We start from the raw sequence: 24,903 nt of genomic DNA on the forward strand, positions 1-24,903 counted from the left end.
GAGGAGGGGTGGGGGGGGGGGGGTGGACAGGGGGGGGGGCGCGGGGGGGGGGGGGGGGGGGGGGGGGGGGGGAGGGGCTGCGCACTCAGGCAGATCAACGCAAGTTCGATATAACGTGGTTTCACCTATAACGTGGTAAGATTTTTTGGCTCCCGAGGACAGCGTTATATCGGGGTAGAGGTGTATATAGATATTTCAGTGCTAAAACCAACTCAGCCTTAACTCTGAAAGTCAAGAGCAGAGCTTACATCAGATAGACCATGATACATCCCCCCCCCTACAAAATGTATCTTTGTTTCCAATAGTGCATATTTAGATGAGAATTTTTAATAGATATATTATTCCTTGTAGTAAAAGATTAGGTATTGCATTTTGCTGGATTGCATATTTATTATAATTGTTTACAATTCTTGTATACAAAAAACAAGATACAAGGTAAAAGCCAAATATTAATCTTGCATTATACCAGTATTTTAAAATAAATATGAATATAGTTTGTCTTCAGTTCATAAACAGTGTCTCCAATTAGTCATTTTCTAGGAACAGAAGTTAAGCACATGTGTTCTGTTTATAGGCCACATTTAAAGGATGGATGGATATAATGTATGCAGCTGTGGATTCTCGAAATGTAAGTATATTCCCTGGAGCCATTGTTTTGATTGTGTGAACTCTGTGATCCCAGTAATGTAACTGATACCTTACTTGAGTGACACTGGAAATGAGATAACATGGAGTTATATAGTTCCATCAAGCAGAAAAGGTAGCAAAGAGCATGAAAATACAAAAGAAAAGGAGATCAATGGAAGATCCTTTAAGGTCCCATATATTCTGTGGCACAGCAAGACCAAATTCCACAGTAACTTTAACTTATTCTTTTGTCATGAAATACCCTTGGCTCCTAAGCAAACACTCAAAAGGCTATGACTCATGCTTGGAAACACTCATTGATGGAAAATTTTTAGGAATTATTTGCAACAATGATTATTTTCAAGGATGAGGTTGTTTTCCAAGCAGCTTGGCTCCACTCCTCAGGTCTCAGTTCCTGTACTGTTCTGTGCTCCACATAGCTCATCAGTTTATCCTTCTTTCTCCCTCTGCTCCCAGGCTACAAGCTGTGCTCCATTCTGGCTCACTAACTTCCTGCTCCCTTGTTCCATGAAACTATGCAGGGAGTGTGCCCTATAATCCTATTAAGTCCCCGTTAATAAATGGTAAAAAAGGGGCAGTTGAAGGGAGGTCTTGGCAGGAGGTCCTAGCTATATTAAAATGCAAGATTCTATGGCAGAATTGGTGAACTCCATGGTATCTTGGAAAACATCAGATTGTTTGCCATTGGAATTGCAGAATCCACAAGAACCTGACAGAGAAGAATGGAATGGTTCATACCTCTTAGAGCAGGGGTAATCAGTTATTTTCTGTCAAGGTCCAAATTTATTGGTCAAGGTCCAGACTCCAGAGAAAATAATACAAAAATAATAACAATAATAATAAGTAAATAAAAAGTTTTCAAGGTCTGTTCAAAAGCATCTGGCAGTGTCCATTTGGCCTGCGGTCCACCTATTGACTACCCTGTCTTAGAGCTATTGTTTCAGGTTGTCTACAGCTTGAGGCAGGTGACACAGTGTTCATTTAAACTCATTTAACATTTTCAAGGTTTTTCCAACAACCATCAGGGCTAGAAACTTTATTTTTTAATGAAAGCTCAGAACAGAGTTCTGGAACAGAGTTCTGTGGCAAGGAGGTGAATTCTGGGGCTTCAGAATCAGAGTGTATGGAGCCTAGTTCATAAGGCGCATGAGTCCGAATAATAGAGCCTTAGGCTTTATATAACAAATAAGGCTTTTGACACACAGTGTTCACCCTGATACTGTAGCTTGACATTTGTGCATGTTTTGTAGGTATTGGATCAGCCTAAGTATGAGGACAACCTGTACATGTATCTTTACTTTGTCATCTTTATCATCTTTGGATCATTCTTTACCCTGAATCTTTTCATTGGTGTCATCATAGATAATTTCAACCAGCAAAAAAAGAAGATAAGTATTTCGTCACTGTTCTGAAAAGAAAGCTAAATACAAAAATATTGCTTGTTTTGGTGTCTACCATACAATGAATTACTGTAGTGACTTCAGGTCAGAAAAATATTATACTTTTTACTCTTTATGATTAACATTTATTATCACTTGCTGTAACACGCAGTATGTAATGTAAAGAGGTTTAACTATATTCATTCCATTGCAGGATGGATGAATTAGGAAAACCATACACATGAGCATATATAACCAAAATAGAAAAAGAAAAAAGATAATCGATTTAAAGGTGTTGTATCATAAAAAAGGCTAAAGATTTAAATGGCCAAATCAAGCAATAAAAAAAATGTTGGCTACATTGCCTCCATGTCTGAGAACTCCCAAATGTAGACATATAAATCATATTTGTAGGACCATGTTATCCTTCTTTGTACGGTATTGAGTCTTAATTTTTGCTGCAGTGCTGAATAAATACTATTACTACTTGAGCTACAGGATTAAATACATTAGCCGACAGCAGGAAAAGGCTATTAACCCAGATGGGGAGGAAGGAGTGCTGACTCCAAGGGTTTGTTGGCATGGGGGGAACCCAGTCAGACTTAGCTCTCTTTGCTGGCCCACATTCATCAGTTGGGGGAGCTCCTGTCCCATGTGGTGACCCTGTGGGTGGAGAGGTGCTGAGACCATGTTGTGCTAAGTCTAGGAGGAAAGGGAGTCCTTTTCACCCCTGCAACATTCTACTATGCCTTCTTTGACAGCTCCTGGGTGTACCCAGTACAGTATGTGTTGCTGCTTTAACAAGGGCATGAACCCAGTCATAGAATATTCATATTTACTTATTATTTAAGCATTTTGCCAAATTTTTCCTAAGCAAAAACAAGAGAAGGGAAGTTGAATTTTTTAACAATTCATGTCTGGGCAAAAGCTGAGGGACTTGCATGGGACAAAGACAAGGTACATCTGTTGCCTGAGCGCATTCCCCCTGCAAAACATCAAAGGCCTACTGCAAACACTGGACATTTGAGAGCTTCTCAAAGAAAAAGTTGCAAAAATCTTTTGGAATGGAAAGTGTTAGGCAACCTAAATTCAGGAGTTGTTAGCAGCTCCCCATACAATGACAATAAAAATAAGAAGAATGAGAGAGCAAGCCAGTCTTTATGCCCATTCAGTCCTTGGATTCTGTTGAGACTCTGAACAGGAGTGATAATACTAATTGTGATGGTGGCTGTAGGTAATCAATGGAGGTACACGGTTGTAACTAGTTTTGATCTCATTTCTTTACTTTGGAGGCCAAGACATCTTTATGACGGAGGAACAGAAGAAATATTACAATGCAATGAAAAAGCTGGGTTCAAAGAAACCACAAAAACCTATACCTAGGCCAGCGGTAAGAATGAAAGTATTTCCCTCCCTCCTCCCCACACTGTTTAAATAATGTATTGGGTTAAGTTGTAAGCAAGAAAAATAATTGACCTAAAGCAAACTTTTTCTCTCTTTAAATCCAAATGAATTTTCTCTTTTGTATTCATTAATCTCCTTGGTTGTGGAGGACCCTTCTTTTTGCTTTGAATTCTCACTCTACATCTGTTGGAAGACTAGTGGGATTGAAGGTTGCATCCTTCAAACCACTGATCTGTCTAAAACAACTAACTTACAGCTCGAGTACTGTGAGTGCCAAAGGTGTCAAGGCCTTAGGAAGGAATCCTCTTCTCGGGCCAAGAGTGGCTTTGCAGCTGTTCTGTGGCAGCTAATCCACATGTCTCTTACATGCCTGTTCTTGGATATAGAGAATTGGAGTATCCATGAAATGGTGGATTCTCGGCCTCTCTCTTCCCCATCCTCCATCCTGTGCAATGTCAATTAGGAAGCAACTAGTGTACAGCTCTGCATTCCTCAAAGTGTTCTCCCTCCCCATGCAAAGGACCTTCAATTCCTGTTCTGCTCCTTGTGCAGTGGAACCATACTGGTTCAGCTGTCAGCATATCTTCAACAGCTGCACAGATGGAAGAAAGATTTTCTCTAGTGAATGTTTTTTTATAGTTAATTGAGGCTGAAGATCTTATTAGTGGTACAAGAAGTATTTCTTAGGGAGGCTGTATTTTCTTTAGCTCTGAGACCTGTATAGGTTTTCAGGGAAGGGAATTGATGTCCGTGGGCAAAAAGCAAAACTTGTTTGCCAGTTTTGCCAAAGCTAAACATTTTTTAGTCTGCTGTATCACTAAAGCCCATATATTAAAATGAATGTCAATAAGACAACCAAATTTTGTAGCTTTGAAAATCTTCCTTTCAATATGCATAAGTAGAATCTTTGGAGGCCTAACTACTGAATTTGTGTGGGCAAATGTCTATGTATGCACAAACAAGTGAATGCATATTAAAAGGAAGCTATCTTATGCAGTCCTCAGGGTACAACTAATAATAATAGTAATAATAATACCTAGGTCCTATATAGTTAGGCTTGGAAAGATCAGATTTTTATTAGTAAATGTCGATTTCACTGAACACACATAAACCAATGAACATTTTTTTTTTTTTTCAAAAATAAATCAAAATTTACCGATAGGCAAAGTAAGAAAAACACTCCTTGAGAACTTATTAGAGTTTGATTTGTGGATAATTACTTTGTATATTTTGATGTGATGTTGACAATTTGTGTTTTAACAGTTATCAAACTTTAATTTTTTGAATCTCAATGTCTGCTGTCATTAAATAATTGTCTGATCAATTTGTCTGATCTATTGTCTGATCTATTGTCTGAACAATTTCCTATGACTGAAAATTTAAAGTGATAAAAATTGAAAAAATGCTTAAAAATTAACCTTGATGTTATCTGTTGAAATTATAAAAAAATAAAAATCAAATTTCACCAAGTCTATATATAGTGCTTTTCATTAGTAGATCTCAAAGTACAAAGGAGGTCGGTATCATTATCCCCATTTTACAGATGAGGAAACTGTAGATTTAGTTAATTATTTGTAGTAATTTGGGAATGAAATTTATACACAAGGTGTATGCATGATGCATTCTTTTTTACCCACAGAACAAATTCCAAGGCATGGTCTTTGATTTTGTGACAAAACAAGTATTTGACATCAGCATCATGATTCTTATCTGCCTTAACATGGTCACCATGATGGTAGAAACAGACGACCAGAGTGATGAGATGCAAAATAATTTATGGTGGATTAACCTTGTGTTCATTGTCCTTTTCACTGGAGAATGTATTCTGAAACTGATTTCACTTCGTTATTACTATTTCACCATAGGCTGGAACATTTTTGATTTTGTAGTTGTCATTCTCTCCATAGTAGGTAAGTACAATTCACTTTCAAGAAGGGACTAAAAGAGTAGAAATTGAACATTTGTTTTAGGAATTTAAGTTCCTTAACATTTGACTTGAAGAGAGTCTGATTATTTAGTTTGCCAATGTCTTATTCCATACTGTGCATGAAATAAAGGAACTGTGTATTAAGAGTTTTTATACCAATTAGATTTGATTTATTGTCATTTTCAGTATCAAAAATTAGACCGTAGATTTACCAACCTTCCAGGATTGTCCTGGAGTTTCCAGGAATTAAAGATTAATCTTTAATTCAAGATTATGTCATGTGATGAAACCTTAATGAATACGTCCAACCAAAATTGGCAACCCTATTAGATCATGACTCCGAGTGCAGTAGAAATTGCATATTACTCTAGTATAGAAACAAACCAATAAATGGAAAGACTGTTTTGAGGCAAAAATGAACAAACTTTATTATTGGTAATCACAGGGAGAAATTGTGCCCTGCAACCCTGAGATGATAGACAGCACTAACAGCAAAAGAACCCCGTCTGGTTTTACTGGTTAGTGTGGATAACATGCTAGGACCCCACACAGCAGGTCAGCACCCCCACCATTCCTGCTGCAGAGCCACCTCTGACACTTACATCTGAGGGCTCCTTGCCTGTTAACTCAGGAGATGCATAGGGAAGAGCGGGGCCGGAGCAGGTGGATCTATAAATATGTAGTTCCAATGGCCTATTTCTCTGTCTAGCGCACAAGAGCAGAAAGGGCTGCCTGGAATGGGTACGATTCCTTGTCTCCGGCCTTGCAGAATTCCTCAGTCCACAATCTGGTTTTATGGCGTATTTTTTGGGAACAGGATTTCACCCATAGCTATCTTCTGAGTGGCTGAAAAGGTCACAGTTTTTCTGTTTCTCTGATGCCATAATAAAGAAATTTTCTGCCACTTTTTTCTTCTAAGAAGCCTTTTCATTGCTGGTTTATTTATATACTGGTTTGCTGTGGGATTCCCACTAAATTTGTGGTCACATTATTTCATTGGTGATTAAAGAGTTAAGTACCTGTCTAAATTTGCATATTAAATTTAAATAATTTAATTTTAATGTGTTACATTATAATTTGCTACCAGAAACTATAAATAGGGAACTTCCTTCAGATTAATCTAGATTACTTTTATTATAACTAAACAGAAAAATATTCTGTAAACTTCAATATCCACTGGTCTATTCACTAACAGATCATAGAAGTGTATAAGTGAGGAGCAGTTCCAGGAAAAAATATAGTGATACTGTCTAAAATCAACAAATCTCTTTGATGCAGTTTTACAAAATCCTGCAAATTGCTGCAGAAGTTCTAGCTGGATTTTTCAGATTTGTATATCAGACTATAGTACTATAACTGTTTGGTTAAATGGACTAAAGCCCATAATGCAAACTTCTGCTATTTGAATAAGTTTGCTTCACTTCTCATTGGTCAACATTGTATGTAATAGTATAAATCTTTAGTAGTTGCTATTACATTTTATTACATGTTTACTAACTAATTTATTTTTTAACAGGTATGTTTCTAGCTGACCTGATTGAAAAATATTTTGTGTCCCCCACCTTGTTCAGAGTTATCCGACTCGCCAGAATAGGTCGAATCCTGCGTCTCATTAAGGGTGCTAAAGGGATCCGCACTCTGCTTTTTGCTTTGATGATGTCTCTTCCTGCTTTGTTTAACATTGGTCTCCTGCTTTTCCTGGTCATGTTTATCTATGCTATATTTGGAATGTCCAACTTTGCCTACGTTAAGAGGGAAGTTGGTATTGATGACATGTTCAACTTTGAAACTTTTGGCAACAGTATGATCTGCCTATTTCAAATTACCACGTCAGCTGGTTGGGATGGTTTGTTAGCACCAATTCTGAACAGTGGAGAACCAGACTGTGACCCTTACAAAGATCACCCAGGAAGCTCGGTTAAAGGAGACTGTGGTAACCCTTCAGTTGGGATTTTCTTTTTTGTCAGTTATATTATCATCTCATTTCTAGTTGTAGTAAACATGTATATTGCTGTTATTTTGGAGAACTTCAGTGTTGCTACAGAAGAAAGTGCCGAGCCCTTGAGTGAGGACGACTTTGAGATGTTCTATGAGGTTTGGGAAAAGTTTGATCCAGACGCCACCCAGTTCATAGAGTTCAGTAAACTGTCTGATTTTGCAGCTTCACTGGATCCTCCTCTTCTTTTAGCAAAACCAAACAAAGTTCAGCTTATTGCAATGGATCTGCCCATGGTGAGTGGTGACAGAATTCACTGCCTTGACATCTTGTTTGCTTTTACAAAGCGTGTTTTGGGGGAAAGTGGAGAAATGGATACACTTCGAATACAAATGGAAGATCGGTTTATGGCAGCAAATCCTTCTAAAGTTTCCTATGAACCGATTACAACCACATTAAAACGAAAACAAGAGGAAGTATCTGCTGTCATTATTCAGCGAGCTTTCAGACGTTACCTTTTAAAGCAAAAACTTAAAAAAGTTTCAAGTATGTTTAACCAAGATAAAGATAAAGATGAGGATGACCTGCCTATCAAAGAAGATATGATTATAGATAAGCTAAATGAGAACTCCACTCCAGAAAAAACAGATATGACCCCTTCCACAACCTCTCCACCTTCCTATGATAGCGTAACAAAGCCAGACAAAGAGAAATATGAAAAAGACAAATCAGAAAAAGAAGACAAAGGTAAAGACATCAGGGAAGGTAAAAAGTGACAAAGAATTCCATTGGTGACAAATAGTTTACATCCCGAGAAAGTGACATATTTGTGTCAACAAGACTCCTGTATGAGGTCTATGCCAAACTGACAGTTTTTACTTATATAAATATATATATAAAATGATTATATATATATATATACTTAAGGTCAGTGCCTATAACAAGACAGTGACCCCTCGTCATCAAACTGTGACTCTGTAAAACAGGGTAACAACCTTGACAGGAGGTTATTGTTTTCACTACCAGCTGATGCTGCTGAAGAGGAGACAAAATGGCTACTCAGACTGTAGGGACCAGTTTAAAAAAAAAGGTGCAAACCTACAATTTCTGTGTGATTAACAAAAAACACTTGAGTACAGTAATTGTATCCACTGTCTGCATTTCAACTGCTATATTTGCCATATTTTTACAAAAATTGGTGTTGGTGAATTTATCATTTTTTTTTAATTCACAGGTTGTTTCCTATTATCTGTGACTATTTTTGTAAATGGGTTTTGTGTTGGGGAAGGGGATCTGAGGACCAGGTCTTTTATCCTCTGATTCTCTCTAATGTACAGGCAGAAGTGATTTGCATGAAGGCATGCTGCACTCATTGTTCATGCATGGAAAACACATGACACCATTCGCACAAAGCAAGGGTTTTAACTATTTCCATGTTTCAGGGTGGCTCCATATTTTGAGGTGCCTACTGAAAGTATTCATCTTGTGTCTCATTCAGAAAAATTTTAATGTGCCTGTAAAGTCCCATAGAACCTACAATAATAAAACAGATATTTTATTTTTTCACAAGTCATTAAATTATAGTTGATACAAACTTCTCTGAGAAAAAATGTTGGCGATATAAACTTGATTTTTTTAAGTGTTCTTCTGTGGAGAACAAAATACTCATTTAATCTAACCTAGAAAATTGAACTGACCAAAAAAGTCAACCTTTATAAAACTGTTTTGCTTCACCCTGCAGTATCATTTAGCCATCTTCTACTCTCAGCAAGGTTGACATTGTATGTGTCAATAAAATAATACCATCTATGTAAATAGTTACTTTACCATGTGGTGCATGTTTGAGCAAACAAATAATGACCTGAGCACAATATTTATTGCATCAAATATGTACCACGATAAGTGTAGTTTGCAAGCTTTCAACAGATAATATTATGTATTCTGTACCATTATAGATATTTTGGAGGCTATCACTGATGCATGTTTATCTTGCCTTTGCTGCTGTATTTTATTCCTTCCACTGTTCAAAAGTCTAATATGGGAAGCCATATGTCAGTGGTAAAGTGAAACAAATTGTTCAACCAGAAATCATTCCTTCATATCATCAAGCAATAGTTTGCAGCTATTAAAGAGCTTCTTGCTTTGCATTCTTAAATTTTAAGTGAATACTGTACGGTGTATAGCCAAACTGTACAGGACATGTTTCAAACTGCTTAATCTGTTGAAAATACATGGGTAGAATTTTCTAAAAAAATATAAATATTGTAAAAATATCATTTTATTTTATTTTTCAGCATTTTGTACATAAAATCAGAAATTAAAATTATCTTCAGGTTGATGTCAGTCACCTTTGTTACTTTCTGTCCATAGCACTTTTTAATCAAAGAACTTCACAAAATAAGAGGTAAAGGAGAGAATGAGGTAGTTTTAGGTTTCTGCTTCTTTTTATTAGTACTGTATTTTTGCACACATTTTAATGTGAAAAAAATTTCAAATTCAGTCCAAAATGCACTTGCTTCCAAATAGATATAACTTGTAATTGAAATGTGGTGGGAAAGATTTGTTTGAAATCCTAGCACTGCCTGCATCAGAAGTTTCAAGGTAGTCTTTTTATTCATGGAATCATTGATCTTTACCAGTGTTTGTTTACATAGACTATTCTTATTCTTGTTGATTCATGCTGCACTAGAACTGTTCTAAATATACTATGGGATAGACAGTGTCTTTTTCACAAGAACTAAGTAGCAAACTTGTATAATTGATCACATCAGGACATTTGTGTTTCTTACACAAGCAAAAATTAAATGTTGATTCCTCCTTTAACTAAAACTATTGACTTGTGTGTTGGTGAACTGCATGCAGGAAAATGCTATTACCATAAAGAACGGTAAACCACATTACAGTTGAGCCAAAAGAATAAAGATTTCTTTTTTTATTGTATTTAATTGTTGTCTTTGTTTTTATCACTAACAAGTAATGTATATCAAGAGGTGCTATAAATTTTAAAAGGCTACACAGATAAAATATTTGCAAACAGGAATAAGAATTTAAAGTCTTTTTGATTTAAAAAATGTGCATGGAATGAAATAAAGTACTGTATACTTATATATTCCCAAATACATTTTATATCTTTTGCAGTAGATGATGTTGTTTTAAAATTCAATGTTTCCTGAACTTGATTTGCACTTCCATTTAAAGGTGGATTTTTCAGGCTGATTAACACTATTTAAAATTACTGTACCATAAGATAATATTCATGTGTAGAGTGCTTAAAATGCATTTACATTTCAGGCATTTTAAACTACTAGAAAAGTGATGTTAAGGTGTTAGTACTAGATATCAAAGCTACAAACCAAAATTAAATTTATATTTCCAGCAATATTTTGGACCCAAAGTCCAAGTATCACTTTTGTTGTTGTAGAGGAATTTTGTACATTAGATGATACATTCATTATAGTACATTAAGACATAGGGAAGACTGAAGTCTATGGGAGCTTTGCTCTTAGATTAAATAAAGCATTGGGCCCATGTTATATTGCTATAATTTAAGGTATTGCACATTATTAAAATATGAACATTGTATACGTATATCATTTAAACATTTATGATTTATTTATATGTAGTGCTTTTTCACCTTGAAGGATCCCAAGTGTTTAATATGCTGTATGTACATAGTACCATGGAAATGTAGCCATCTCTGCAGTGGAGGCAGAAGCTAGATGAAAAACAGGCTTCATAAGAATTGGTAAATAGGGGGAATTTCGGCCAAGGACACAAAGGCCAAATCCCTACTCTTACTAAAAGCACTGTGAGATCTTCAACATACAAGCACAACAGACAAGTCCTCAGATTATAAATAGGTAAATTTATCTTCATTTATGTTTTCTCTATCATCTTGGGTAGCCCTCGTTATTCACACATTCAGTAGGTTCATTCCAGGGAAATGTCTCGGGGAAAAACAATTTTATATGTGTGTGTGTCATCCTTATCATATAGTATCTAATTTTATTTCCAAACTACAGCACCCATTTTTAGGGGTTGGGACAGTTATTTTGGAATAATATCTTATGTCAAAGTACATCTCCCTACTTCCTCTTCCCTCCCAAACTGGGGCTTACAAACTCCATGACAAAATATGGATTTCTATAAAACAGAGAAACTACAATTTTTAAGGGACACATGATATCTTGTTTATTTGCTAGTACAACTAAGTTTGTTCATTCGCATTAATACAGAATATGCTATGAACCGCCCAGGAAGTGATGAGGCTGGCTCTAGGAGCAAAGCTGGAGTGAAACACAAAATTGGCAATCAAATTGATGTAACTTCTTTAAAGGGAGAAATTCTCAGCAGTATGTCTCAAATGCTTCCTTAAGAGTGCAATGCTTAAAAAGTCAGATGCTGACGAAAAAAATAAGAGCCCTGAAATATCACTTCAGATTCTTTATTCTAAATCTCATATACATGATGAGCAGCACTACATATCTTAAAAGTCCTGCAACTATGTTTATTTAGACATACGCAGCTGCAGAATTTCAAGATAACCAGATATGCACAAATCATGTATTTGTCTTCTGAATCAACTCTGGTCCTTGGGCAAAACTCCCAATGGTCTGTGGAAGTTTTGCCTGAATAAGGACTGCAGAAGTTGTTCTTTTATATTTTCTTTTTTAAAGCGTCCAAAATTAAGGGCTTGTTTACATTGTTTAGTATGGGATTTTTCTGTACCAATAACACTACTATGATGGAGCTGCATGGTGCAAGCTCTTTGGCCGCAATCCTGCAACTAGATGCATGTCAGTAGACCTCTGCTCCCACCCCTACAGAATGAGTTGCCAGATCAGGACCTAAGAAAGGAAGAGAATTGAGAACACTGAACCACAATAATTTAAGTACTAATTTTTTTAAGTAACAAAAGACAGATATTTTGTGTTGTGAGATATTTGTATCTGAACTGAATTTAGCTTACCACCTTTGAAATGCAAAAAACCCACCCCTCTCCAGGCAAGTCCACTGCAACCCCAACCACAAGGCAACTTCATAAACCCTCCCCTTCAACAGCCACTTATAATATCTAGAGCGATACCACATACAGTGGTAACATTATATGATACATGTTAACATTGCAGTCTCCTCACTTTCGCATAACTCAAACCCTCTCTCACACATGTGCCGTGTGCTTCTGAGTTGGTGTGCAGACAACTGCTGTATTTTCAACAGTTTTGATCTGTTGTTCCTTAAACCGTGGAAGTGGGAACACTGCAACATCTTTAGCTAGACACAGAAACTTTTAACATTAGATATCCCAGTATATTGTGATGATAATGCAAATCTTTAGATCCATGTAAAAAAAAATCCCAGCAGATTAAATTCTTTTTCTGGCAATTGGCAAATCCATAAAAAGATGGCCAGGCTGGTCAAATACTGGCCAGGTGGTAACCCTAGCTGAACTAGACCATTCAGAAAACGATCCACGTGTTTGTGAGTCTAGAGCAAAGCTTTACTGACTTGACTCATATGTAATGAAAAAATTGGATGTTACAAAAGAAAAACTTATGAATGGCTTAAAAACTGAAGACAGGGGCCATTGGAAACCTGTTTGATTTGTTTTTTTAAGAACTTCAGGGTTTTGTATTTATTCACAAAAATGAAAACAATAATAATATATTTACTAAATTATTGGCATCTTTATTCATTAGTTTAAAATACAACTGACTTCACCCAGTCTTGACATTTTATTTTTAAGGAAAAAATACCTTCCTGACATCTACCAGTCTCCCTGGTGAAATCTTCCCTCTGAGAGCTTACAATCTCTCTAAATCTTGATTTTGAGGGTTTTGTAGAGGACACTTTAACTAGGGAAGGAGGAAAGGCTGGCTGATTTAACAGGTCACTTCTAATTTCTAAGTTCTGTAATATCTATTATATATAAAAATATAATTTTATTTCACTCTTTTCCTTCCTCTCTCCAGAATCCTAGCGGAGAAGCTAAAACACATGATTGGGAATTCAGTTTTTATATCTTTAAGTCTTGCAACCTACTTCTTGTAGAATACAATTTCAAATGAATCCAGACATGTTGGATACCTCTATTGAATGATCAGCATTTAAATAGCACTTTTTCGCTTGTTATTGTTAAACTTTACAGCCAGCTCTCTAGTGAGATGAATGGAGTAATTCACACCTCTGTTATAGTTAATGTCCCAGTGGATCTCCAGACTAGAGGAGCCATCGCTGCCCCGGTTCACAGGTGGGACGATCTCTTCCCAAACAGAAAGCGCACCAGGGTCCATCGCTGTTAAAAGCAGACGGGTCGCTCCTCTCGCTTCTGTAGCCCGTAAAGAGCCGCTCCCACTCTCGGGGCTCTGCGGCTGGCCGGAGAGCTGCGGCGCTCCCAGCCCAGCCGGGAGGGAGCAGCGGCCGGATTAGGCAGAGAACGCGGCTGTACAACAGCACCACCTCGGGGCTAATGCCGCCCAGTGCAGCGGGCCGCCGGCCACAGTAGAGCCGCCCCGCCTGTCCCCGCGCCCACGAGAGGCGGCAGGAGTGCAGGTACCTCCCAGGGAAGCGGAGCGAGCAGTGGGGCGAGAGGCCGGCTGGCCACCCGCCTCCCTTCGGCTGGTCGGCGGGCAGGGCTGAGCCCGTGCCGAGCAATGAGCTCCCTGTGGGCGGCCCCAGCCAGGTAAGGGACGTTGGGGGAAGGCGCTGGGGGCAGCACAGGCCAGGCGACCTGGGGGGAGCTGTTCGCCTTCCTCAGCCCGCTTTCCACTGCGGCCCTGGCGGCGCTGCGGGGGAAGGGCCCCAGGGGAGGGGAAGCAGATCCCAGGGCCCCGACGCAGCCAGGGAGCCGCAAGGGCTGGTGGGGGCCCTGGCATGGGAGACAAGCGCACTGCGGACGGTGCTGTTGGCTGTGAGTGGAAGGCGCCGGGTGCTACGGTAATGGGCGGCGAGATAAAGCCCGGAGAGGGGGACCCCGGGTGGGAGCAGCAGTGGGGTGAGCCCCAGTAGGAGGGGCAGCCATAGAGGGGGGCAGGAGGGAGCCGGCTGAGCCCAGGCCCCTCTGGTGGTTGGCGTGGAGGAGCGGGTGAACCAATGGTGGGTGCCTGGCCCAAGCAGGAGGGGCAGCCTCAGATGGACGGGGAGCAAATGGACCCTGGCTGTGGCCCCTGCGGAAGGGGCGTTAGCCACAGAGGCGCAAGGAGTAAGAGAGAAACTAAAGGGAGCACAAGTATCAGGGGGTAGCCGTGTTAGTCTGTATCTACAAAAACAACAAGGAGTCTGGTGGTCTCATTTAAATCTGTTAGTCTTTAAGGTGCCACCAGACTCCTTGTTGCTTTTAAAGGGAGCATAGGCCTGAGTGGTAGCAGTGGCCAAACGTGGTAGGAGCCATCCAGGGGAGTCCCAGCAACGTGGGCAGATGGGTTTTGCCCTCCTCTAGCCACTGACCAAGAGGGCTGGATGTTTACAGACACACCCACTTTCTCTCTCTTAATGAAAGCTTTAATTTTTCAGGAAACATTGTAAACACCCAAAGCCATGGAGCAGTTAATTCCATATAGTGTAGAATTTCCATGGCATATATCTCCTATGGCCCTAGGCAACTGCATTAGACTCGCCATTTACAAAGGCCCCAGGGATCTGAACTAATTTTCAAATACAGTTGCAACCTACAAAACTTCAGCTTTTCTATCAGAGTGGAAGTGCATATTGAATCTCTAGGCCGGCCAACATTAATGGGAAAAGAAACATGTTATGTAGTATTATACTCAATAATTGGAGATACTGTTTGGATATGAGAGTGTGAGGCCAGGTCTCTCCCTAAAACGTAGGTCAACCTAGCAGTGTCACTCAGAGGAGTGAAAAATTCACAACCTCAATATGAGCACCACTAGCTACTGCTTCTTCTGTATCTGTAGACAGTGTCTACACACTATAGTGCTACAGTTATATTCAGTTGCTGTGCCTCTGTAGTATAGACAAGCCCTAAATCAGTGCCTCTACACTTCCTTTTCCAAGCAACACTAGGGGAGCTGACATGGTTCTTAGTACAGTGCTGAAGGATATAGGATCAGAATATGATTGGATTTTTTTGTCCCCCTCCCCCGAATTTTTTGCTTTACTGGGAAAGACAGTATCACAATGGCGTTGTGGTAATGAAAACTGCTACCCAGTTTTAGACCATGCTAAATTTCTTTTACAAGGTTTAAGGCCAGGGAAAAAAACAGGCAAGAAAATAAATGGACAAAACAAAGGATTTTCTTACACAACTTAATGTACAACTGGTTAACTAATAGCTGATCACATGACAAGCTGCAATATTAATTTCCCATGCAGATTTCAGGTAAATGAGTTATAAAATCTTGTATTGAGCTAAAATAATAAAGATGGAGTAAAGTGCTGTTAATCTGATTACAGAATTACACTAAAAGTTGATTGATCATGTTAGTGGAATGGTTGTTGAGAGAAAATACAACCTCAAATACATGTTATTCACAGATTTACAAGGACAGATCAGCTGTTATAATTAAAAATTCATTATGTTCTGATAATTAAAATCAAATATCACTTCTTACTCTAGTCATAGTTCCATTGATCTTTACCTATGACGTATTTCAGGTGAGACTGAGACAAAGTGATAGGGAAAAGATTTTATGTCCTTTATACAATTCAGATTTTTTTCAAGCAATGAATCTGAGAAAGTAATTTGACAGACTACTTGAACACACAAATCAATTCTGGAGAATTTACGTGAAATCAGTGCAATTATGCAGGGATGAAATTGGGCTAGTATTTTAAAATATAACACTCAAAGCTTATGGTGTGCAATAAGTCAAGAAAAGTAAACTGAGGTACATTTTCTTCCTCAAGAGACAAGAGGTTGCAGACTGGCACTCTGGTGATTGTTGCTAAGTACACTCTATATTTTCTAGTGCAACTGATGTCTTTTAAAAATCTGACAAAGCTGCTGAATTTTTACATAATTGGCAAAGCCAAACTGCACAATATTTAAAACAAAAAAGCAGTCAGATTATAGCCCACGGTGGGTATTTTCAAAGCACAAAGAGAAGTTAGGTGCCCAACTACCATTGAGTTTCACTGAGAGTTGGGTGGCCAACTGCCCTTTGTACCTTTTATAAGTGAGGAAAATTTTCAAATCAAGGTTAGTGTTAAGAACGTTTTAGTGAAATGGCTATGCAGTTTATGCTGAAAAAAGTTATTTCTTAGCATTAACAATTATTTTCTGTTAATCGGCTTTCTTTCCTTTGCACAGGAGTACTTGTGGCACCTTAGAGACTAACACATTTATTAGAGCATAAGCTTTCGTGGACTACAGCCCACTTCTTCGGATGCATATAGAATGGAACATATATTGAGGAGATATATATACACACATACAGAGAGCATAAACAGGTGGGAGTTGTCTTACCAACTCTGAGAGGCCAATTAATTAAGGGAAAAAAAACTTTTGAAGTGATAATCAAGCTAGGCCAGTACAGACAGTTTGATAATAGGTGTGAGAGTACTTACAAGGGGAGATAGAGTCAATGTTTGTAATGGCTTAGCCATTCCCAGTCCTTATTCAAACCGGAGTTGATTGTGTCTAGTTTGCATATCAATTCTAACTCTGCAGTCTCTCTTTGGAGTCTGTTTTTGAAGTTTTTCTGTTGTAATATAGCCACCCGCAGGTCTGTCACTGAATGACCAGACAGGTTAAAGTGTTCTCCCACTGGTTTTTGAGTATTTTGATTCCTGATGTCAGATTTGTGTCCATTAATTCTTTTGCGTAGAGACTGTCCGGTTTGGCCAATGTACATGGCAGAGGGGCATTGCTGGCACATGATGGCATATATCACATTGGTAGATGTGCAGGTGAACGAGCCCCTGATGGTATGGCTGATGTGATTAGGTCCTATGATGATGTCACTTGAATAGATATGTGGACGGAGTTGGCATCGGGGTTTGTTACAAGGATAGGTTCCTGGGTTAGTGGTTTTGTTCAGTGATGTGTGGTTGCTGGTGAGTATTTGCTTTAGGTTGGGGGGTTGTCTGTAAGCGAGGACAGGTCTGTCTCCCAAGATCTGTGAGAGTAAAGGATCATCTTTCAGGATAGGTTGTAGATATCTGATGATGCTCAGATGATGCTTAGACTCTGTCCTAAGACCCTACGCTACCAGCACTCCCAGCTATCTTCGAGACACCACTGACTTCCTGAGGAAACTACAATCCATCGGTGATCTTCCAGAAAACACCATCCTGGCCACTATGGACGTAGAAGCCCTCTACACCAATATTCCACACAAAGATGGACTAGTCCATAGTGGCCAGGATGGTGTTTTCTGGAAGATCTGGAAGTGGTGTCTCGAAGATAGCTGGGATACCGGTCTTCTTTTTGCGGATACAGACTAACACGGCTGTTACTCTGAAACCTTTCCTTTGCACGTAACCTTATCCCCACTAAGATTTTTCTTAAAAATTCCAATATTGCACTATGATCAGCACAGCTCCATCAGTGATAGGAATAGTGGGACCACTGACTTAGACAGCACCAGTGTTTGCACTACAGTACTGTGTGACTGCTTTGAGGTTTTTAAGAAAAAGCTCAGCATAGACACAGTCATAGGGGTTTTCAAAAAAGTTGAGGATAGTAAAAGGATTGTGAACTGAAAGACGTCACTCCTAGCTCTAATGAAAGTACTGCATAATCAAGAAAGTAAAAAAGTATCAGTAACCAGTAGTTAGAGTAGACTGAAACAGGACGGAGAGCTCTCATTGCACCAACAAAGGAGAAGGGGGAGCTGTGACGGAGCACTGCTTACTTCAGCCAGGGAAAGGAGTAGGAACACTCAGCTTTGCTTCCCCTGGCACTTCCCAGCACTTTAAACCCTTGCACACCAGTAACTTGCACACCAGCAATTTGAAGAGGTTTTACAGGCCTTGTTTACCCTGCTATTAAATTAATGTTTAGCAAGGTAATCCCTGCAGCACAATGTAAATCTAGTAGCCCTTAATATAGCAAGGGCTTAAAATGAAAACTGCAATAATACACCTAAGAAACTTAATGTAAAGATAATCAAAAACTCCCCTCACTCTGCCTCAGATGGACTTCACCATCTTGCTGGATTATTAGTCATATTTATCAGGGTAGTGGCTAGCAGTCAGTTAAGAATGGGACCCCATTTTTGTTGCTCTCATAGAGTAAGAGTCAGTCTCTGCCCCCAAGCTTACAATCTAAATAGGCAAGACTGGCAGAGAGTAGGGGAAAGAGATGGTACATACAAGTAGAATGTACAGTGCCAGGGCTACAAACAATGTGTTCATTAGGATGAGGAGGGCATCCAATTTTCCATCTGTGTACATCAGTCTTTGCTTCCCTTAGTGACACAAAGGAATTGTTCCACCTAGTTTTTGAAACAGGATTATCATGCTCCATGTCCTCCGGTGGGAAGAGGTGTTTCCCTGGGTGACCAGTGGAGTAATGACATCAAGAACATTTCAAACATTCACTTAGCAAATCTGGCATTCTGAGAATGGCAGTGTTGTATAGCCAGTGCCAAATAATGGAATGCTTAAGGAACTTTACTGATGTGATTTTAATAACTCCTCTGTGGCCGTTTCAGCCCAGGAGTGTGTCAGTGGTAAAGTGGGAGCAGGAAGGAACAAGTTGGCTCGGCAGCACATCACTGCAATATCTGACTCCCAGATTACTATGTTCTATTTAAATGGTATTGTCAAAACAACAACAAAAAAGACTAGAGTAATTGTGGTCATTAAAATAATAAGCATTATTAAACTGACTGTAAAATAGGTAATTTTACATTTGGGACTGACCATTCTGTATACAGATTCTGAACTATGAACTCTGCTATAATACATTCTGCCTCATGGTTTGTGTTTGAAACCTCTGACTACTTGAGGAGCATACCCCACTCCTTCATGTGTGTTAAAGATTTCAGCTGTCTGATATTCCAGGTAGGGAGCAAGATAAAGAATAGAGCATGAAAAATTAAAGCACTTGCATAACTTCTTTCTATTTCCTGCATATGACTGTTTGAACAAGAATTATTTAAATATGTCTGTGGCTGTTAAACATTTTAAACTCAACTGTTCAAGTGTATTTACTCCATATTATGAAGTGATTGGAATATCCAACAATATTGCTTTAAACATGTTTTTGTGGAATATTAGTTGAAATGAGAAATCTAAATTCCGATTTGAGTTAGATGCATTCAAATAGTCTGGGAAATTTCAAACTTCCTAAATTTGAACCCAGAACTTGAACACAGTCTGACTTCTTCCCTTCCTCTGGGATCCTAATCACACTTCAAAACAATGTTGTTTTTTTGTTTTGTTTTGTTTTTTTACATGCCATTATGTTATCATGCTTTAATCATTATTTGTTTTGTGTTGTTAATGACAGATTTTTGTTTACTATTTACTTTCCCTATTTTGTGTTCAGACACTGGCAGTATGGAAAAAGCAAACCACCACATTGTATTTAGTTATATATGGTACAGAATGCTGTTATTGTGAATTTCAGTAATTTCAAAACAAAAACACTTTAAAAATACAGAATAGAATATAGCCTAATTTAGCACTTTGACATTGGTTGACATGAAATAGAAATAGCTCTGTTCTTTAACTACCAATATAGGTTACCTAGTAACCAGAGAATTGTTATAAAGCTATTGGAGTGTTCTGTTTCCACAGTGATTGGTGGCATGAGTTGCACTGGGTTGTGTTTTTGTTTTCTTTTTTAAACTGCTAAATATAAACCGGTCTAGGAAATCATTTAAAGATAGTTTCTTAGTGGCTGATTTGGGAGAACAGTTAAAGGAGAAAAAATGCATCTGTTTGGCTGTGGTGATAAAGTCTGCTTAAGTATTTATAGAGCTAAGAAAAAGATTTTTCTTGATGAAATGATTATTCCAATAGATGTTACACTAGGTGCTGAGAGATCAACTCAAATAATTATCTGGCCTTTTCCTTATCTGTATAAACTTTTATTTATTGATATCATTTTAAAATTATTCTGCTGCCTTCTAGCTCGCTCTAAAAAAAGGCACTCATAAGTGTTCCCACTGCTTCCCATGAATGTCAAAGTGACAACACCACACAAGTAAAATGATAAAGGTACACCCTGAAAAGTCACCAACTCAAGTGTTGCCCACCCAGCTGTTATAGTCTCTTGTTGTAAATAGATATTTCTTGACTCTTTGAGGCAAGTTGTCCTTACATTTTCCGTCTTTGCAAAACAGGGAAAAGGTGCAGAACATGATCTCTAAGCACTATAATCCTATTCCCCTCTGGCTTTGAGAAATTAAATTCTCATTACAGTGCCCAAATGGGTAAAAATTCCTCTAGAAACTACCCCTGATCCACAACCGCACAGTTAATTGGTTGTAAGCTGTGCAGAGGATTTACATGATTGCTGCACAACTCTGGTAAAGAGTGTGGTCTAGGTCAAATATGGAGGAGAATGGGCATGTCTGCTAATCAGAGATCTGAGAAGCCTTAAAATGTAATCTCAAAGGAGAGAGAGATGCAAGTCTCCACCCAGAAGAAGTGATGGGTTAAGTCAGGGGTGGGTAAACTTTTCGGGCCGAGGGCCACATCTGGGTGGGGAAATTGTATGCAGGGCAGGGGGTTGAGGTGCGGGAGGGAGTGTGTGTGTGTGGGGGCGGGGGGTGCGGTGTGCAGGAAGAGGCTCAGGGCAAGGGATTGGGGCAGAGGAAGGGTGCGGGGTATATGAGGGTGCTCAAGGCAGGGGGTTGGGGGGTGGGGTGCAGGAGGGGTTTGGGGCCCAGCACCGCTTACCTAAAGTGGCTCTGAAGTGGCAATGGTGCGCACTGGGGCCAGGGCAGGCTCCCTGCATGCCTGCCCTGTCCCCGGCCCCGCGCCGCTCCAGGAAGCGCTGCGGCCCCTGGGGGAGGGGGAGGGCTCCGCGTGCGCTGTCTTTGCCACGCCTCCAGGTATCTCTCCTGAAGCTTCCATTGGCCACAGTTCCCCATTCCTGGCCAATGGGAGCTGCGGGGGGTGGTGCCTGGAGGCAAGGGCAATGCACGGATCCTTCTGCCTCCCCCCCCCCCCGGGGGGGCCGCAGGGACGTGGTGCTGGCCACTTCTGAGAGTGGCGTGGGCCCCGCAGCACCACAGGGGGCAATCCTGTGGGCTGGATCCAAAGCCCTGAGGGGCTGGATCCAGCCTGCGGGCCATAGTTTGCCCACCACTGGCTTAAGTGGTTTGGCTTTCTTTAAAACTCTGAACAGCAACTATATACTACTTGATTGTTTTCATTTAAATTATTTTAATAGATATTTGAAATTATTACAACCTCAGTTTTTAAATAGATTTAATATTAAAAATTAAAGTATTTAGTGAAAGTCTGATTTAAATATATATATATTTTTTAATCCATCCTATTCTGCTGTGTTTATCACCTGCACCCTGTGGAAGGCACTTCAGGATTGGGCCCTGGCATTTCAAATTTAGGATTAGAATATTGTCAACTGCATTTCTATGTAGTGACTTTCATGTAGCAATCTCAAGACCTTTTACATTATTATACACATTTGACAAGAGGATAAATCAAGCATTTCTCCCTATATAGCCCTATAATGGAATAACTCAGAGGCTAAGTTTGACAGGATCATGAGTTCCAGGGTATTATATGGCTTTTTGACCACCATAGTTGTCATTCACAACCTGATCCCCACAAGCCATTGGTATTTGAACAGGAATTGCATGATTCTGGCTTGGACTCTTATTTTTCATTCTATTTTTACATGGCAAATGATTTTTCAGATACCCTAAAATTAATATCAAACTGTATTTTTTTCTGAGTGAGAAATGTTAGTAGAGTAGCACAAAGGAGAGATGACTGATCTATGACTCTTGATGTATTGTTTTAAACTATAACACAGTTTATTTTCTGTTACCTGCCTAATATAATTATCCCCTTTTGGCATTTCTCATCAAGAGTCTTACACCTGTGGTTGTTTTTTTTTAGTAGTTTATTTCATTGTCCTGTGTAGAGAGGCATTGAGCAAGATGGATCATTAGCACAGTAAATGTTCTGTGCCAGATGCATCTGCATCCACAAAACAGCTTTAATAAAAGGTCTAGCAAAGAAAAACAATATATTTTATGTACACAATTCTGTTTTTATATATTATATACACACACACACATTGTTACCTCCTTCCAATCTATAGAGCCAGTACATGTTTGAATGTCTTAAACTCGCTAATGTTTATAGTTTGGGACTTTAGATGTGAGGAAATGCTTTATTTTCAAGTTGAAGTCACCCAAGCATTTCTGATAAGCAAACCTGAGCCAGTGAGTAATTTCCCAGCAGATGTTTTCCGTTATTCTATTGCTTTGTCATGACTGATTTTCTTTTTTATAGTTTCCATGGCAACCAGGATTTTTGATCCACAAAGAATAATATTGCATAAGGCTTAGAGGTACAAATTTTCTTTGTAACAGGAAAACGTTGAACCATGAAAGGAACTGATCAGGCACTTCAGTGTGTTTTCAATTAATAATCAGTGTTCTGATTGTGAGATCACTGTGTAAATTTCTGTTTATGATAGAAAGCAGACTACCTCTTCTAATTCTGCAGACAGTACAAAAGGATAATGGAAAATATGTGAAGGCATATTGCAGTTGTAGCACTGGAAATATGTTATTACTATTAGCTTTCTAATAAAGTAGAGACTTGGAAAATATATGGCCACATGTAAATGTGCAGTGATATATATAATAGAAAATTGCATGAGTTAAATTCACCCAGGATTTCTGCTGATGCCTACCAGCATAAACTGTGGCATAAGACCTTAGTAGCAGGCCCATATGATTACATTTGTTTGAATTTTTAAAATGCATTCATTAATTTTATTTAACATTTTATAGTGCCTTTTTATGCTTTGAGGTCATTGCATATTTACATACTAGGACTTTTTATTTAATTAAAATTCACAATAGCCCTGTGTGACAGTGTACCCCATAAGGCTTTATGGGGAGGGGGTGCTTATAAATGTATGTATGATATAACTGGAATATGTTTTGTGCTGCCTGTGCCATGTAACATATCTCTGTAAAGGTTATGGTCTACTATATCTATTCATTATATATATATATATATATATATATATATATATATATATATATATATATATTTTTTTTTTTTTCTACTTAAGGTTAAGAATATGGGCTGTATGCTTGCTTGGTTTCTAAGTAAGCTTTGGGAGGCATTTGGTCAGCTTCTTTAGGAAGGAATTTGCCAGGTTAAGTACCTGATCAGGAAACGCTTGGGGAACAATGCATCTTGGAATGCTCCAATCCACATGAGAAGTCTTCCTGGAGACATGCAAGATGCCATGTGGACAATGGCGTCTGCCTGTAAAGACTGAGTCATGCAGGGGCATGTGACTTGCCCAGGTGACTCCAGAACTCCATCTTGGAGCTGGTCTTTGCATAGGAGGGGGGTCTCCACCCACAAGAGAGTCTATTTAAACCCGTGGGAGACCCCTCCATTTTGTCTTCAGCTAGCTAAAGAAGGAGCCTCTCCACCCCCAGGATACTTGAAGGAGACTGAAACAAAGGACAGTAACTACAGGGGGTGTGAGTGATTGCTGGACCCAGGCTAAAAGGAGATTAGCGTGTAAAAGGGAGTGCTCTGGAACTGGTGAGGAAATTATCTGTATTTAGTTTGATTAGACATAGATTTGCGCATTTTGTTTTATTTTGCTTGGTGACTTACTTTGTTCTGTCTGTTACTACTTGGAACCACTTAAATCCTACTGTCTGTATTTAATAAAATCACTTTTTATTTAGTAATTTACTCAGTATGTATTAATACCTGAGGGAGCAAACAACTGTGCATATCTCTCTATCAGTGTTATAGAGGGCGAACAATTTATGAGTTTACTCTGCATAAGCTTTATGCAGGGTAAAACGGATTTATTTGGGTTTAGACCCCATTGGGAGTTGGGCATCTGAGTGCTAAAGACAAGCACACTTCTGTGAGCTGTTTTCAGGTAAACGTGCAGCTTTGGGGCAAGTGATTCAGACCCTGGGTCTGTGTTGGGGCAGACAGGAGTGTCTGGCTCAGCAGGACAGGGTGCTGGAGTCCTGAGCTGGCAGGGAAAACAGGAGCAGGGGTAGACTTTGCACATCGGGTGGCAGCTCCCAAGGGGGTTTCTGTGATCCAACCCATCACACCCTCAGAGAGATATTCACCTATTACTATATATATTTTTCAGAAGGATAAACTGAGCCGTTAAGAGATTTGCTCAATATAGATTACAAAGTGAGTCAGTGAGTAAAGCCAGGAATACAGCCCGGGCTTACCAACTCCCAGTCTCATGGTCTGAGGTATTATACTTTTGAATTTAATACATTAGCAATGTTGTATCAATAGAATAAAAACCAGCAGGATCTTATTAAGAGGGATAAGGCAAAGATGCCACATTTATTGTAAATATAATGATAAAGCAAAAGATAAAAGTAAACAACATTGTTTGACTACTTATTCCATATATATATATATATATATATATATATATATATATATATATATATATATATATATATATATATATATATATA

At 39.0% G+C, this 24,903-nt stretch overlaps 1 protein-coding gene and 1 long non-coding RNA gene across 6 annotated transcripts in view; both read left to right on the plus strand.

Annotated features, from left to right (window-relative positions):
- The window catches only part of LOC117884840 (sodium channel protein type 2 subunit alpha), a 127,614-nt gene extending 117,380 nt beyond the window's left edge, over nt 1–10,234 (plus strand). For all 5 annotated transcript variants that reach the window (XM_034785698.1, XM_034785700.1, XM_034785702.1 and 2 more), the window contains 5 exons: nt 575–628; nt 1,899–2,036; nt 3,313–3,417; nt 5,071–5,341; nt 6,875–10,234. In XM_034785698.1, the coding sequence (XP_034641589.1) occupies nt 575–628; nt 1,899–2,036; nt 3,313–3,417; nt 5,071–5,341; nt 6,875–8,070 (1,764 nt within the window). In that variant the 3' untranslated portion in view covers nt 8,071–10,234. The remainder of the gene's footprint in view (nt 1–574; nt 629–1,898; nt 2,037–3,312; nt 3,418–5,070; nt 5,342–6,874) is intronic.
- Nucleotides 10,235–13,879: 3,645 nt separating this feature from the next.
- Nucleotides 13,880–24,903, plus strand: part of LOC117884844 — a 76,368-nt gene continuing 65,344 nt past the window's right edge. Inside the window, exon 1 of the long non-coding RNA XR_004647672.1 lies at nt 13,880–13,976. This is a non-coding gene — a long non-coding RNA (uncharacterized LOC117884844). The remainder of the gene's footprint in view (nt 13,977–24,903) is intronic.

Source organism: Trachemys scripta, chromosome 11, assembly GCF_013100865.1.
Source record: "Trachemys scripta elegans isolate TJP31775 chromosome 11, CAS_Tse_1.0, whole genome shotgun sequence".
NCBI lineage: Eukaryota > Metazoa > Chordata > Testudines > Emydidae > Trachemys > Trachemys scripta.